Raw genomic sequence first — 15,551 nt, 5'->3', positions numbered from 1 at the left:
AATTAAAATTGTTTGTTGGTCATTTGCCAAAGTAGCACTATTGTTTAGCAAGAAACAAATGAGAGGGTATATTAACCACACACCTGTGTCAGGATTAAAGTAAAATTAAACCCTACTGATTTTTTTTTTTTTTTTATCACATGCAAATAAGCATAAATGTGAGTTTGAAATGCCAATATGATAAATAATCATCCTATTTATCAAACAAAAATACACCCAAACTTTAATAAGCCCTTCCCCATCAACTCCCTTAGATATTCTTGCTCCCACAGCATCCCCCACTTCAACAGTTTTGCTGCCACTCACATTAAAACAAGTTTAGAAACAAAGTGAAATCTTATTGTCATCAATTCTATACAAACACAAAACCACAACAAAGGCTGAAAACCACAAACATTTTAACCCCCCCCCCCTGCCACATGTATATGATTTGCTATTTCACATGCAAAAACCAATCTGTTTACTCAAGAATAATTTAGTGCCTCCCTAGGTAAAATTCAGACCTATTTCTCAACTGAAAACTTGAGAAAACTATTGAATGAAATAAAATAAAAAAAAATACATACACGATATGGCTCCAAAATTGACCATTACCTTGTATGCTATGCCAGATTAAGTAGTCTGGGGACTTGTATATGTAAATATTAAAAGCTAGTAAAAAAAAAAACAACAACACACACTTTAGTCCTTACACTGATTGCATTGGTGCATCCCCTCCACTCCAAATAACAGTCAGAACATATGTGCACTACAGCAATTGCACCCAGTAAATTCACACTAGCTGGCATCTGATTTCATGCAACTGCCAGAAAGTCGAAATTACACTGAGAAGCATAGGTTATTCATAATAACTAAGTCATTTAATTTCTGAACTAAAAATTTTAGAAAACTACTAAATGAAGTTAGTATACCCTAAAAGTGGATATATGTTGTATGAAATTTCATATAACCACCAGTAGACTAAAAAATTACATTAAGCAACATCAGCTAATAACTATGCATAATGAGTCATTTAATTTAAAGAATTTATGAAAAATGCATGTTTTATTACGTTTATTAATTATACACAATAATTACTCCACTGATAAGTTTTTTACCTGGAACTAAAGGAGGATTTTTGTTTGTATCTCTATTAGATGGCTCCTTTGAATATTCAAACTCGTTCAAAGCTGCAATGTTAAAACAAGATTAAGTACAAGTAAAGTTATTATATTACAAAAAAATTCTTTAAGAGCAATATATGGATAGTAATACTACAAGCAAAATATTATTTAGCTTATACTATTACTGAAAAGCAAATGATAATGATTAATATAATGTCTAAATCACTATAAACTCTTAACAAATGATCAGTTTCACTTGCCCACAAAACAATCAAAAATAGTCAATTTTATTACTTTAGTAGTAGAAAGCAAAATTAGCTTAAAGGCTACATCATTAAAAAAAAAAAAATCTCATGCAAATGCAGCAACATTTAAAAAGGTATAAAGAACCAAATCTTATATTGAAAGCAAATGATTCATCAGAAACAACCACATAAGTAATCCCTTTCATGGAACTTGCGTATATATTGAAAGGCAGATATTGTTGAGATATCAGAGATGTGATGTCACACAGATATAAAGAATGCAGAATTTAAATTGAGAATACAATGTGTACAGAAAGGATTGACAGGATAGGAAGGGAGGGGTTATGCTGTTAGTTAAGAAACACACAAAATCTAAGAAAGTGAAGCCAGTTGACATGGGTGGACAGTGATTGTTGAGTCTGTTTGGTGTGATATAAGCACGGGGAAAGCAAAATTGAGTAGAAGTATGTTATAGGCCTAATAACGCTGATGAGTATATAATGAACAACTGTACAGAGAAATAAAGTGAGCCAGTAAATCAGACTGTCTTATAATAGGGAGACTTTAATTACCCAGATACTGACTGGAACTTGTGAGCTGGTCACTCACTCACTAGCAAGGCTTTGTGGATTTACAGGATGATTGTTTTCTACAGCAGATGTTCGGGAGGCAACCAGAGGGAGTAATATTCTTGATCTGATTATCAGTAGTGATTCTTCATGCATTAAAAATCTGCAGGTAAAGGAACCACTAGGTGGCAGTGATTAGCATGCAGCTATTGGTTTGGTTTTTTTTTAGGAGCAGTAGCAACTAAGGCCATATTGCTCCGGGGATATGCAGTGGTCATTCCTTGACCTTCCCGCATCCTCCGTATTTGGTGGTGACAGGCTCAAACCCCTGTCTAATCAAGAAGCATGTGTTACGCACTGCTGCACCTTCTCACCTGGCTATGGAGGCGTCAGTGCACAGCTATGGGATTTACTCAGAGGTACTATCATTAGGGGTAAAGGGAAGGGTTTTTGCTTTCATAAAGGTGACTACGGTGGTCAGAGTTTTTATTTTCTACACAGTGGGACCAACTGATAATGTTACCAACAGCAGATTCTAAATGAGAAACATTCAAAGAATTAATCTTGGAAGCTACTAGGCTTTTTATATCAACTAAGAAATATTGTTCAAAGTTTAGGCCTAATGATGTCAGATGAACTAAAGAGACATATTGTTGTTGTTATTTGGTGTTTAGGAGCATTAGCAACTAAGGCCATATTGCTGCGGGAAATGCGGTGGTGATTCCCTGATCTTTCCTCATCCTCCATATTTGGTGGTGATGGGCTCGAACCCCAGTTTAATCAAGAAGCGTGTGCTACGCACTGCTGCTCCTTCCCACCTGGCTACGGAGGCACCTCTTATATTATAACCCATATCTCACTCTAATGCTGTCACAACTCACTATAATGCTCTTTTACCAGCATACAGATTAAATTTTTGGCATGTTTGACAAAATGTTTCATCTGATGTAGTCAATAGCTTGAAAATCAACAGCAAAAGAGAATTAAAAAGTTTCCGTCAACTTACAAAAAATTTTCTCACAATCAGTGAAATTTTCTTCCACGCTAATTTAATTTCAGTATGGTGGCTTATTACGCAATTCCGAGATCAACATTTCAAAAATGTTGAAGTATATTGCTTGTAATAATTGCGTTATAGGCATTTATCCAAAGTCTAGTCATACCTCAGTACACTGTTAGGAAACAGACAGTTTACTCGAACATTGTATAATAATTAATGCAATGCAGTTACATTTTCGAAGATGAATAATGGCGGATAAGAATTAAAAAGCAACGTCTGGATGCAGCATGAAGCCTACAAAGGTAAGAAAAAGACTGAATTTGAAAATTAAATTATACGTTTTGAAGCGAATCAATTCCATTCAACGACAAGTGGATGTGTGCAATCATTTAGGACTAGCAGATTCAACTGTAAGAGCAATTATAAAAAATAAAGAATTTATTTTAGCAGCAGGAAAGACGGCTGTTCCACTGAAAGCGAACAAATTGGCTATGGCTAGGCCAGCTATTATAATTGAAATGGAGACTTCAAAATAATTTTATTGAAGATAATATCCAATGCACAATTCCGTTAAGTTAAATGTTATTAAATAAAAAGTGATTAGCCTATACGATAATCTGAAGAAAGCTCACCTAAAAAAAAAAAAGTGGAACCATTTAAAGCTAGTAAGGGCTGGTTCAATAGATTTAAAATTGAGGGAGAAGCCACAAATCAAGGAGCTGAAACTTTCAAAAAAGAACTTAAAATTATTGAAGAGAGGTGTTATACTTCAAGTTTTTAACATAGATAGAACAGGACTTTTTTGGAAACGAATGCCTAAAAGAAGTTTGATATCGAAAGAAGGAAAAAAACATGCCAGGCTTCAAAGCAGTGAAGGATCGGTTGACTTTATTGTTGAGTGGTAACGTTGCAGGGGATGTTAAAGTAAAAACCCTTTTAGTTTACTAGGAAGAGGGATAAAGTACAACCCAAAATTGACCAAATATATGAAAACTCGACAGCCCAGGGCCATCAGATTAATAGATTCATGATTTTAATTGGCATTTTAAGTTTAATTTTGATACTTAATGTAGTTACCATAATTATCTTAATAAATAGTAGCAATAGCTTAATTTCCAGTACTTACCTTAATATAATCTGCAGTTGGGCTTAGAGTGAATAAGGTTTGAAATAGGGTAAAAATTGAATTTAATGTGGATGAGCTGAAATTTTTGAACGGAGTTAAAATATGCTCAAGGAAATAGAAGTACACGTCTTCATCTTTGGTTGTCATGAATTAAAGTTGAAAAGAATTGGAACTATGAGAATATAATCAAGAGACCAATAGCCGTAACGATAGGCTTTCATTATTAACGTCTTCAGTTGGTAATAGTGAAGAAAGAGAGAGCACGTGTAAGTTCCCATGATGCTCTTTGATGCACGTGGGAATCTCAGGTGCATGAGATTCCAGATCGAGGAGAGGTTGTAGGGTAACTTTGCATTTAATACGTTTAATTTAGATTGATGCCAAAACCATTCTACGATAAGGGCTTCATACTGATAAATTCTGATTAATAATACCATCCAATTCATATTTGAGAAAATAAATCCCATTACTATTTCCAACACAGATAATTTAGTATCCTTCGATATAGTATCCCTATGCACTAATGTACATCTACCAACCAATCTACAGGCTCTACGCAATTTCTTAACCGATGATAGCCCCCTAATCAATCGTACCTCTCTCTCTCTCGATCGATCAATAGCATATTGGAACTTAGTTCATTTCTCTTAGATACTAGACATTTCAATTTCAATAACCAAATATATCAACAAACATTTGGTTCACCTATGGGATTGCCGACCGGGCTAGCCGAGTGGGTAAAGTACCTGCCCGGCAACCCAAAGGTCGCGGGTTCGATTCCCGCCTCGGGCTTGGATCAAAGTACTGCAAAAACCTTGGGAGGTGCAATATGGCCACAGAAGCCGATGCGCCAACAACTACCAAATCAAAAAAAAAAAAACCTATGGGATTAGGGATCTTAGCCACCCCCCCATCCGAAATATTTTTAGCCTCCATAGAAAACCAAATTTTACAACCTTATATAGAGTTAAAGGAGGGCCTCCGTAGCCAAGTGGTCAGGAGCGGGAGTGAAGTGGCACATGCTCTTTGAGTAGACCAGGGTTCAAGCCCCTGACTGCTGAATACGGCCGATCTGCCAACCCGCACTGGACCAGCGTGGCAGATTATGGTCCATTTCCCTCAGCATGAATTGTTGAGGAGGCTTCCATCCTGCAGTGGGTTGATAATGGCTGCCCTTTACTTTTACAGAGTTAAAGTTATACACACGCTATGCTGATGACATCCTTATAATTGGTAATAAAACTATAACTGATAACCATTTTACTAAATTTAATTCCTTTCACGATAGATTAAAGTACTCTTGAATTAGAAGAAAATGGACGATTAAATTTTCTTAACCTTACCATATATAAAACTGATACTCAACTCAGAACTAGAATTTTCAGAAAACACACCCACACTGGAAAATACTTACATTATGAGTCAAACCACCCTTTTAGCACAAAAAACCTGTCCTGTACAATCAAATATATAATGCCATCAAATACAGTTCAACACAAAACAACTTATCTAATGAACTTCAATATCTTACAGAAAAATTTATATCCAGAAAATACCCTTTACAGTTAATTCAAAAAACTATTTCCAATGTCCAAAATAATATTAATAATCCATCCAAACATAACACACAACAATTTACACATAGTTCTTCCTTATCACAGTGACCTTGCTAGACAGTTTCGTCGAATATTTGCAAATACGAACGTTACACTCACATTTTCAACATACAATAAACTAGGATCCATGTTTAATTCTTATAAAGAAACTTATAAATACCAAATCTGTGATTTACACAACATAGTATACTTAATAAAACGCCGGCAAAAATGTAAATCATGCTATATCGGAAGCACTACTTCAAAATACGGCTCTACAAAAACATCAAATACAAGGGCATATTACCATTATAAAAGCTTTAAAACTGGACAAGCAAATAGAGAACTAACTTTACATGTACAATCCCATATCCACACACCTTTAGTAGATTCAGCAATCCCCATTATTAAATTACAATCTAGTTTCAGAATTTATCAGTATGAAGCCCTTATCATAGAATGGTTTCAGCATCAATCTAAATTAAACGTATTAAATGCAAAAGTACCCTACAACCTCTCCTCGGTCTGGAATCTCACGCACCTGAGATTCCCACATGCATCAAAGAGCATCACGGGAACTTAGAATTCTTTTAAATACATGCACTCTCTCTTTCTTAACTATTACCAACTGAAGACGTTAATAACGAAAGCCTATCGTTACGGCTATTGGTCTCTTGATTATACTCTCATAGTTCTAATTCTTTTCAATTTTAATTCATGACAACCAAGGATGAAGACATGCACTTCTATTTCCTTGAGCATATTTTAACTCCGTTCAAAAATTTAAGCTCATCCACATTAAATTCAATTTTTAGCCTATTTCAACCTTATTCACTCTAAGCCCAACTGCAGATTATATTAAGGTAAGTACTGGAAATTAAGCTATTGCTACTATTTATTAAGTCAATTAAATCAGTACCCTAAGGAATCCTACAATTTATTTAATTACCATAATTATATATGTATGTAACGGAGAATCTTTTATATGTACAGATTTTTAATATTAAATATTTTGACCTACATTTGGCATCTTTTCACTACCGTTTATTATTTGTGAGTCATCTTGGTATAGAATGCGACTCACAAATACATATGTTACATTACGGGAATACGGCACTCACTTAGCGCCAATTCACTTAGTGTCCTGTTTTTCCGGAACAAATTATCAGCATTAAGCAGGGGTCACCTGTATATTAACAGGTGACACAGAAGTCTATGGTAGACATAAGTTTGTCTGTAATTAAATCACAAAGGAGGTTAGGCAGGAAAAGGCAGATTACAAGAAATCTTTGGCAAAGGATGCAAATAAAAAAAAAAAAAAAAAAAAAATAGTTCTTGACTTATGCAAACTCTAGAAGGAAAGGAATGAATAAAATTGGTCCACTTGAAATCAATGGTTCAACTGTTGATGATTCTGCACAGGTAGATAAACTGAATAAGTATTTTGCATCAACACTTACATATGATGAGATACTCAAGGAGAAGAATGCCAAGAGGGCAGTGAGCTAAATGATTTTGTAATAACTGAGAGCAAAGTGGAGCAAAAATTGTTGAAAATAAGCAAAAGAAAAGTACCTGGGTTGGATGGGATCTATCCAGTTAAAGGAGGCAGCAAAGGAAGTAAGCAAACCCTTAGCCATAATTATGAGAACTTCCTTGGACTCAGGGGAGGTACCCATTGACTGGAGATATGCAAATGTGACCCCAATTCACAAAGAAGGATCAAAGGATGACAAGTAATTACAGACTTGTTAGCATAACTTCTGTTCTGGGGAAATTCTTTGGGGAGTACAATGTGTACAGAAAGGATAGACAAGATAGGTAGGGAGGAGGGGTTATGCTATGGGTTAAGAAACAAAATCCAAGGAAGTGCAACCAGTCGACATTGCTGGACAGTGAAGTGTCGAGTCAGTTTGGTGTGACATAAGCACTGGGAGATCAAAACTGAGACTAGGTGTGTGTTATAGGCTTAATGACTATGAAGAGTATAATAAAAAACTGTACAGGGAAATAGGGTGGGCCAGTAAATCAGAGTCTTATAATGGGAGATTTTAATTTCCCAGATATTGACTGGAATTTGTGGGTTGGTCACTCACACTAACAAGGCTTTTGTGGATTTATTGGATGATTGGTTTCTACACCAGCATGTATGGAAGGCAACTAGGAGTTGATCTGATTATCAGCAGTGATTCTTCATGCATTAAGAATCTGCAGATAAAGGAACCACTAGGTGGCAGTGATTACAGTGTGCTGAAGTGGGATTTACTCAAAGAGGTAACTGCAATCAGGGGTAAAGGGAAGGGTTTTTGGTTTCCTGAAGGTGACTACAATGGTCAGAGACTGTATTTAAATTCTATACGGTGGGACCAACTGATGATGTTACCAACAGCAAATTCAAAATGGGAAGCATTCAAAGAATTAATCTTGGAAGCTACTAGGCTTTACATACCAACTAAGAAATATTGTTCAATGTTTAGGCCTAAATGGATGTCAGATGAACTATTGAGACATGCGGCAGAGAAGAAAAATGCATGCGATACATATAAATTAATGGGTGACACGGAAGCCTATGATAGATATAAGCTGCTCTGTAACCAAGTCACAAAGGAGATTAGGCAGGCACAGGCAGATTATGAGAAATCTTTGACAAAGGATGCAAAGAAAAACAGCAAAGAGTTCTTTACCTATGTAAACACTAGAAGGAAAGGGATGAATCAGATTGGTCCACTGGATATTGATGGTTCAACTGTTGATGATCCTGCTCAGAGGGCTAACAAAATAAGCCAGTATTTTGCATCTATATTCACAGATGGTGTTATTCAGGGAGGGGAATGTCAGAGGTGAATTAAATTCTGGCAGTGAGCTAAATGATTTTGTAATAACTGAGAGCAAAGTGTAGAAGAAATTGTTGAAGATAAACATAAAAAAGGCACCCGCCTTTGAAGATAAATATAAAAAAGGGAGCTATCCAGTTATATTAAAGGAGGAAGCAAAGGAAATAAGCAAACTCCTAGCCATAATTATGAGTGCTTCCTTGGACTCGGGGAAGGTACCCATAGACTGGAGATGTGCAAATGTGACCCCAAATCACAAAAGAGGATCAAAGAGCAACAAGTAATTATAGACCTATTAGTTTAACTTCTGTTCCAGGGAAATTAATGGAGGCACTGGTTAAAGAAGCACTGCAGGATCATCTAGACAAGACTTCAGTTATAGCTCAGACACAGCATGGTTTTGTTAAGGGGAAGTCTTGCCTGACCAACTTGATTGGATACTATGATGTGGTCACAAAAGAACTGGATGCAAGGAATAACTTTGATATCATATATTTGGATCTTAGAAAGGCTTTTGATACTGTTGCACATGGAAGACTGCTGCACAAATTGGAGCAGTGTGGCATTGGAGGCAAATTGCTGCTATGGATAAACGGACAGTTGAGTGGTAGAAGACAGAGTGGTAATCAATGGACACCGCTCTTTGTGGAATAATGTTATTAGTGGAGTCCCTCAGGGTTCAGTGTTGTTTTCTGTATTTATAAATGATACTGATGATGGTATATCAGGCTTAATGTCCAAGTTTGCAGACGATACGAAGGTTGACAGGGTTGTTAAGGACTTATGACACTATGCTGCTGCAACAGGATCAAGAAAAGTTGTGCAGATGGGCTAAGAGGTGGCAAATGTAAAGTACTACATATGGAAAGCAGTAACCCCAGATTAATGTATCAACTCTGTGGTACTACACTGACAGTGGTAGAGAATGAAAATTATCTGGGGGTAATTGTGCAGGCAGATATGAAGTTTTCTGAGCAGTGCAGACGGCCTGCAAGAGCAGCTCATGGTGTCTTTTCAATGATATATAGGAATTTTTCTAGCAGGGATAAGGAGGCGATTATCCACTTGTATAAGGCAATGGTCAGTCCACACCTTGAGAACTGGAACTGTATACTGGTCTGGAGGCCTCATTTTAAGAAGGATGTAAAGCTGTTGGAACGAGTAGAGATGAGCAACAAGATTACTGAATGGAACAAAGGGTTACTCTTACGAAGAAAGGCCTAAGTTTTGCAGATTACGGTGTCTGGAGACTAGGCACCTGCGAAGTGATCTGATTGAGGCGTATAAAGCCTTGAATAGTTTGAGCATGCTCAATGCTGAAGAGATTCTTCCTCTTGCTCAGAATAATCACCTGAGAGGGTATAAATTCAAATTGAGGAAAGACAGTTGTAGGACAGATGTGCGGAAGTTTGCCTTTAGCCAGCGAGTAGTTGATTGATGGAACAAACTCCCATCTGTCATTGTAGATGTTGATAGCTTAAACAGATTCAAGGCAGAACTAGATAAACATCTGAAGGGAGTGAAATGAGAAGGGTTTTTTTTTTTTTTTTTTGTCTGATGCTATATAAGGTTCCTTTCTTGCATCATGTGCCCTTGCTAATGACTTTTGTGTCATCCACTCTAGCACTGACCACTTTCAGAAAAAAGTTCCAGCTCATAATTAGGAAAAATCTGCAACATATAATGCTCATAAAAAGGAATACCAACAAATTCAATGACATGACATGCAGGGCACTTAAAAAAAAAAAAACATTTCCCATTCAATTTCAGTTATCATTTTGAATCCTTATAGGTTTGCATGATGACTTCAAATATTTAACATTTTTACTCCTACCAGGTATAGCTTTTGTAATAACTGCTGATTATATCATTACAAACCACATGAGACTAGTTACAATTATTCTATCGATTTTACAGTTTAAACCCAATACACTTTTTATACACAGTTAAAATAATATAATACACCACTATAAAAAAGAACTACACTACATACAATTTTAAAAATTATGTGCACATTTTCTTTGGTACACTTTGTCTATAATGTTGTGGTTCAACATCCAACACTGAAAAGGACTGTAACCCAAAACACATAACACTATTGTCTCAAGAATAACTGCAGAACTTAATGTGAGTACTACATAGAGTAGAAATTAGATAGTATGAATCAGAGCTGTACTGCTCAATATACTTTACTATATATTCTATATATAGTAATATATTACTATATAGTAATAATAGTAATATATTACTAGATATTACTATTATTACTATTCTCAATATATTTTACTAATAGAGTAGAAATTTACGGTAGAGCCACTACTACCAAACCACTCAATCTTGATGGCAATGCTAGAAAGAGGATGCAATTATGTAAGGAGCACAAAAACTGGATACTTGCTGATTTGAAACTAGTCATTTTCAGATGAATCATCATTCACACTTTTTCCAACATCACGGAGAATCACATTTTGCAAACAAAAAAGGAAGTGCATCATCCTGACTGTTGTGCAACTGCCAAACATGGAGTATCAACAATGGTTTTGGAATGCCAATATCTTGGCATTCTTTAGGTCCTATCGTCACCCTGAATGGACAAATTATTGCTACTAATCACCTTGATATTCTGAATGATCAAGCCATTGTTCCTCACTATCGATGCCATGTTTCAAGATGATAATGCTCCAATCCACACAGCAGATGTGTCCAATCAGGGTTTGAAGAGCACAAAACTGAGGCTAATCATCTTTCATGGCCAGAATTGCTAGACTTATAAATCATCTAGCCGCTGTGGGCATATTTAGAAGGGCAAGTGAGAAGCAGGTGGCGCTCCCATCATCATTCGAGGAGCTTGAACTATTCCTACATAAAGAACTGAACAATATTCCTCTTAATACAGGTCAGTATTTATTTGAATCTATTACATGTATAATACAAGCTGGTTTAAAAATAAAGGATGGCCCAACACCACATTAATGCATACCTGTAATTCTTATCACAGGTGTTTTCATTATATTGTTCACACCTGTAGAAACCTTGGTAGCAATTTTCCATTGACAATATCTTGATGAATTCCTTCCCCCAAGGTTTTCACAAAAGGCACTATACGTGAATGCAAGAAATGAAGTTTCAGAGACATGTGGCACCCCATTTCTTTACATGTATTAAGCAGTTTCTAAATCCAATCTTTTTCTGCAGGACACCTGTGGTTACCCCAAAAGTTTCCACAAATCCATTTGAGCCTGACATGCTCTTAGCTGTAATGTGTGGGAGGCATTTTTCAAAGTTTTCATCCTGCACAAGCTCTGATTTGAAAGCCCACAAAGATTCCTTCTTTCACTTTCACTTCTGTGTCAATGATCTTTTAAAAATTTCCCACTTAAGTAATGAAATCTTCTTGAATTCAACTTTCCCATTGCTTTCCAAAACCTCTTCATTAGGGAAGTTTAATGTTGAGGGGTAGAAGGAAAATCTTCATTGGAGCCACTAAAGTAACATAATGTATACTATTCATTCCTGGCTCATATGTGCCCTTTTAAGGACATTCATTGTCTGATGAAATTAGTATCAGTAGTGGCAAATCTTGCAAAATTATAAGGCATCAGCCAAAAAAAAAATTTTTTTTTTTAAATCTCATATCACCTGTCCAACTCCTCTAAAAGTTTGTCTACTTCTTCCTTCAATTCATTCAACTACCTGCTGGCTGAAAACAAATTTCTAAACGTTTATCCTGCAATCATTAATTTGAATTTGTCCCCTCATATGCACAGTCTCAATAAGAGGAAGGATTTCACTGGCACTGAGATTACACAATCCATCAAGAGCCTTAAACACATAAATCAGATCTCCTTGCAGGGGTCTAAATTTCCAGAAGCTGCAGTTTTTGCATAACTGAAGCCTTTCCTGAAAAGAGCACACTTCTCTTCTCATTAATCTTGTTGCCTTTCTCTATACAGTCAGTCCTCGTATAGCATGATAGTTGTGTTCCTAGAAACCCTCGTGCAATATAAACAACAGGCCCTATGGGAAAAATAGGGTTATGTGCCAACCACCCAAGATTGAACACACATTTGTAACCAAAACATTACCAAACACAATAATCGTAATAAAATACGTAAGTATTTTATTACGTAATACAATATTGCTAATGCTTTTGCTTCTATCGTAAGCAAACTTGTTTTTTTGCTTGATTTTCTACTGAAACAGATGACAGCCGTTCCATCTCTTCCAATTCTCTGTCTTAATCTAATGGATTTTAAATTACACTGAGTTATTCCTGCTATGAAAGTTGTTTTTATTTTCTCTGCATTCTTTCTAATTCTCAGCATTGCCTCATTTAGGTCTGTAGCACGTGGAATATCACATGGTCTTTCATTTTGCTCAAAGTGTTTCACAATTTCATATTTTTTTCTCTATGGACAGAGGCGGACTGGCCATAAGCCTTACCGGGGAAACCCCGGTGGGCCGGAGGCCGGTGTGATTTTGGCCATAAACCATAGTATGAGGCCACTATAAATTTTCCCGGAAAAGAATTTTTGACCCAGTCCGCCTGTGTTTATCGATATTGCTTTTCTTTTTCTCTCTGAATCTGCAGTGTCTTCACCAGGACGCTTTCTTTTCACACCTTTTAAGTATTTTACTCATTTTTTAGGGAATAAAGCACAATTGCAAAACGAGGAGGCACGCTTGATACACATAAAAAAAGCTGCGCGCGTGTAGCAACTGAATAAACAACACCATAAAGGCAGAGATACACTATTAACATCTCACATTTTACTAACGCACATTTCTAGGGGTTACTACCATAAAACAATAAAAACAATTTCCAGTTGCGTTTCTGTTGGTGGAATCTGTTATAAACTGGTAGTTAACTCGATCTAATTGCATTTGCAATTATACAGATTGCTGGAATTGTGTTGGTTTTTACGTTATTATGGTGAAATGTGTTTCCCCTTCACTGATATAAAAAACAAATACATTTTCAGAATCTTTTCTTCATTCCTATCGTGTTGCATTCGGTTGGGGTGATTCTGCGTTCGACTGCCATTTCTTGCAAACACAAAGGCGAATCGTGCATAAGCGAATTCGGTTCGTGTTATATAAGATATCATTCCCCTATTTATAAATCGTGTATGATCGAATTCGTGTAGTGCAAACATGTGTTATACAAGGACTGACTGTACCTGCTCTAACAGATTCACATTCTTCCACAAATGAAGCTTCCAGACATACATTACACAAGGTGTGGCCTAACCATTTCCTTACACATCATGATAATCACCTCCTTTATCCCTATCAGAAAATTTCCTGTATATCATTGACAAAACCCCATTGGCTGTTCTGGTAGCATGTCTGCAGTGCTCAGAGCACTTAATATCTAAATTGTACAATTACTAGAAATTTTATCATTCTCTACTACCCTCAGCTTGGTACCAATCAGCATATGTTACTCTGGAAGTTACTGTTACCTATATGCAGCACCCTGCATTTTTTAATATTAAACTTCAATTGCCACTTCTCAGCTTATCTGTCAAATTTTTTTTAGGTCTTGTTGTAGCAGCATACCTGTCAACTACCCTGCTTACCTTTGTACCTCTGCAAACAGACATTAAGCCAAATATACCTTTATTCATAAATACAAAAAACAACAATGGGCTCAGCATCGAATCCTGTTGGACTTCACTAATATTAGACAATGAAGAGCAGTGTACATTGATAACCAGTCTTCTAACGCTCAACCATCCCTTTATCCACAGCAGCAATTTCACTTAATGATACACTGCGCCACTTTGTATAGCAGTCTTATGTGCAACAATATCAAAAGCTTTCCCAAAATCTAAGTTTATATCAAAATTACTTTTTGCTTGCTTGCATTCAGTTCCTTTTTCCCTGCATAATAAACCCCATGCTGTGACTGAAGTATAACTACACTCCTGTCTAGATGGTTCTGCATTACTTCTTTAACTAGTGACTCCATTACTTTTCCTGGAACAGAAGTTAAGCTAACAGGTCTGTAATTACTCATATCACCTGTCCCAGAGGCAAATGAAAAATTTTTTTGAACCCTCCTTGCACGTCCATTAATATACCAATGGCTTGGAGGTCAGTGCAAATATTCCACTGATGAGTACTATACTAAATTGCTTCAGGTAGTCTCGTCATATCACATTATAGTATGTCTTCTTTGGATGAACAGAGTGGGCAATGGAGATGGCTTTCCATTTCTGTTATGCATAAGACCAACTTTCGAACTGCACTCACTGCAAGGAGTGGATAAAGAGATACCACAGAGCTCTAATGAAGTCATTCAACTCATCTTGGGCAAACAACTCTGGCTCCGATGTCTTTTTGGTGCATGTGTACTCAGGGTCAGCTAAAGTTCTGAAGTCTCCACTAATCGCCCCTTCATCATATTCCATTTTGTCCTCTTTCTAAACAATCTAGTCATGCTGTAGAAGTACTGGAATTGGCATAATGTCAGTAAGAGAGAAAACGATTTCTTGTGTATCGTTTACTACAAATCATTTACATTCGCATCTCAAAAGTAACAATAACTGCATGGTCCTTTGGCTCTACATACGTAAATATAACAAACTGCAACAATTTTTTCCTTAAGTTCAATCAGTTGTGTACTCCATTCAAACAAGTGGTACAAATAACAACATATACCGCAAAGGAAATTGTACATTGGGGTAATTGGCATTACATTTGAAATGCAGCAATTTTCACAGCTATTGTATCCAGAGGCCTTTTCACAAGATTGAACGCAACAGCAGTTTGTCTTTTGTTCCTTGCTTTGTTTATCTTATATCTATTTTTCTTTTATGGTTTGTTTATTGTATCATATTACTGATATTTCACTCTTTTTTGGCCTCAGTGTAGTCAGGTGCAGCCAGTCTCAATTTATTATTTATTGGCTTATAAACTTTGGCTGCATTTGTCCCACACTTAATATTTTCCAAAATTTTTAGATAAGATACATATTCCTTCTGCAAATAAGAAAATTCGGTACGTGTTACATACAATATCCCCCTATTTATGAATTGTGTACGATCGAATTCGTGTAGTGTAAACACGTGTTA

At 36.3% G+C, this 15,551-nt stretch overlaps 1 protein-coding gene across 7 annotated transcripts in view; it reads right to left on the bottom strand.

Moving 5' to 3' along the window:
- Window positions 1-15,551, bottom strand: part of Lasp (LIM and SH3 domain protein Lasp) — a 280,500-nt gene that overhangs the window by 160,967 nt on the left and 103,982 nt on the right. For all 7 annotated transcript variants that reach the window (XM_090388896.1, XM_090388900.1, XM_090388895.1 and 4 more), the window contains exon 5: window positions 1,098-1,169. In XM_090388896.1, coding sequence (XP_090245022.1) covers window positions 1,098-1,169 — 72 coding nt within the window. The remainder of the gene's footprint in view (window positions 1-1,097; window positions 1,170-15,551) is intronic.

This window comes from Mastigoproctus giganteus, chromosome 14 (genome assembly GCF_048544385.1).
Source record: "Mastigoproctus giganteus isolate SK-2022 chromosome 14, ASM4854438v1, whole genome shotgun sequence".
NCBI lineage: Eukaryota > Metazoa > Arthropoda > Arachnida > Uropygi > Thelyphonidae > Mastigoproctus > Mastigoproctus giganteus.
This window is presented reverse-complemented; position numbering and strand designations above follow the sequence as displayed.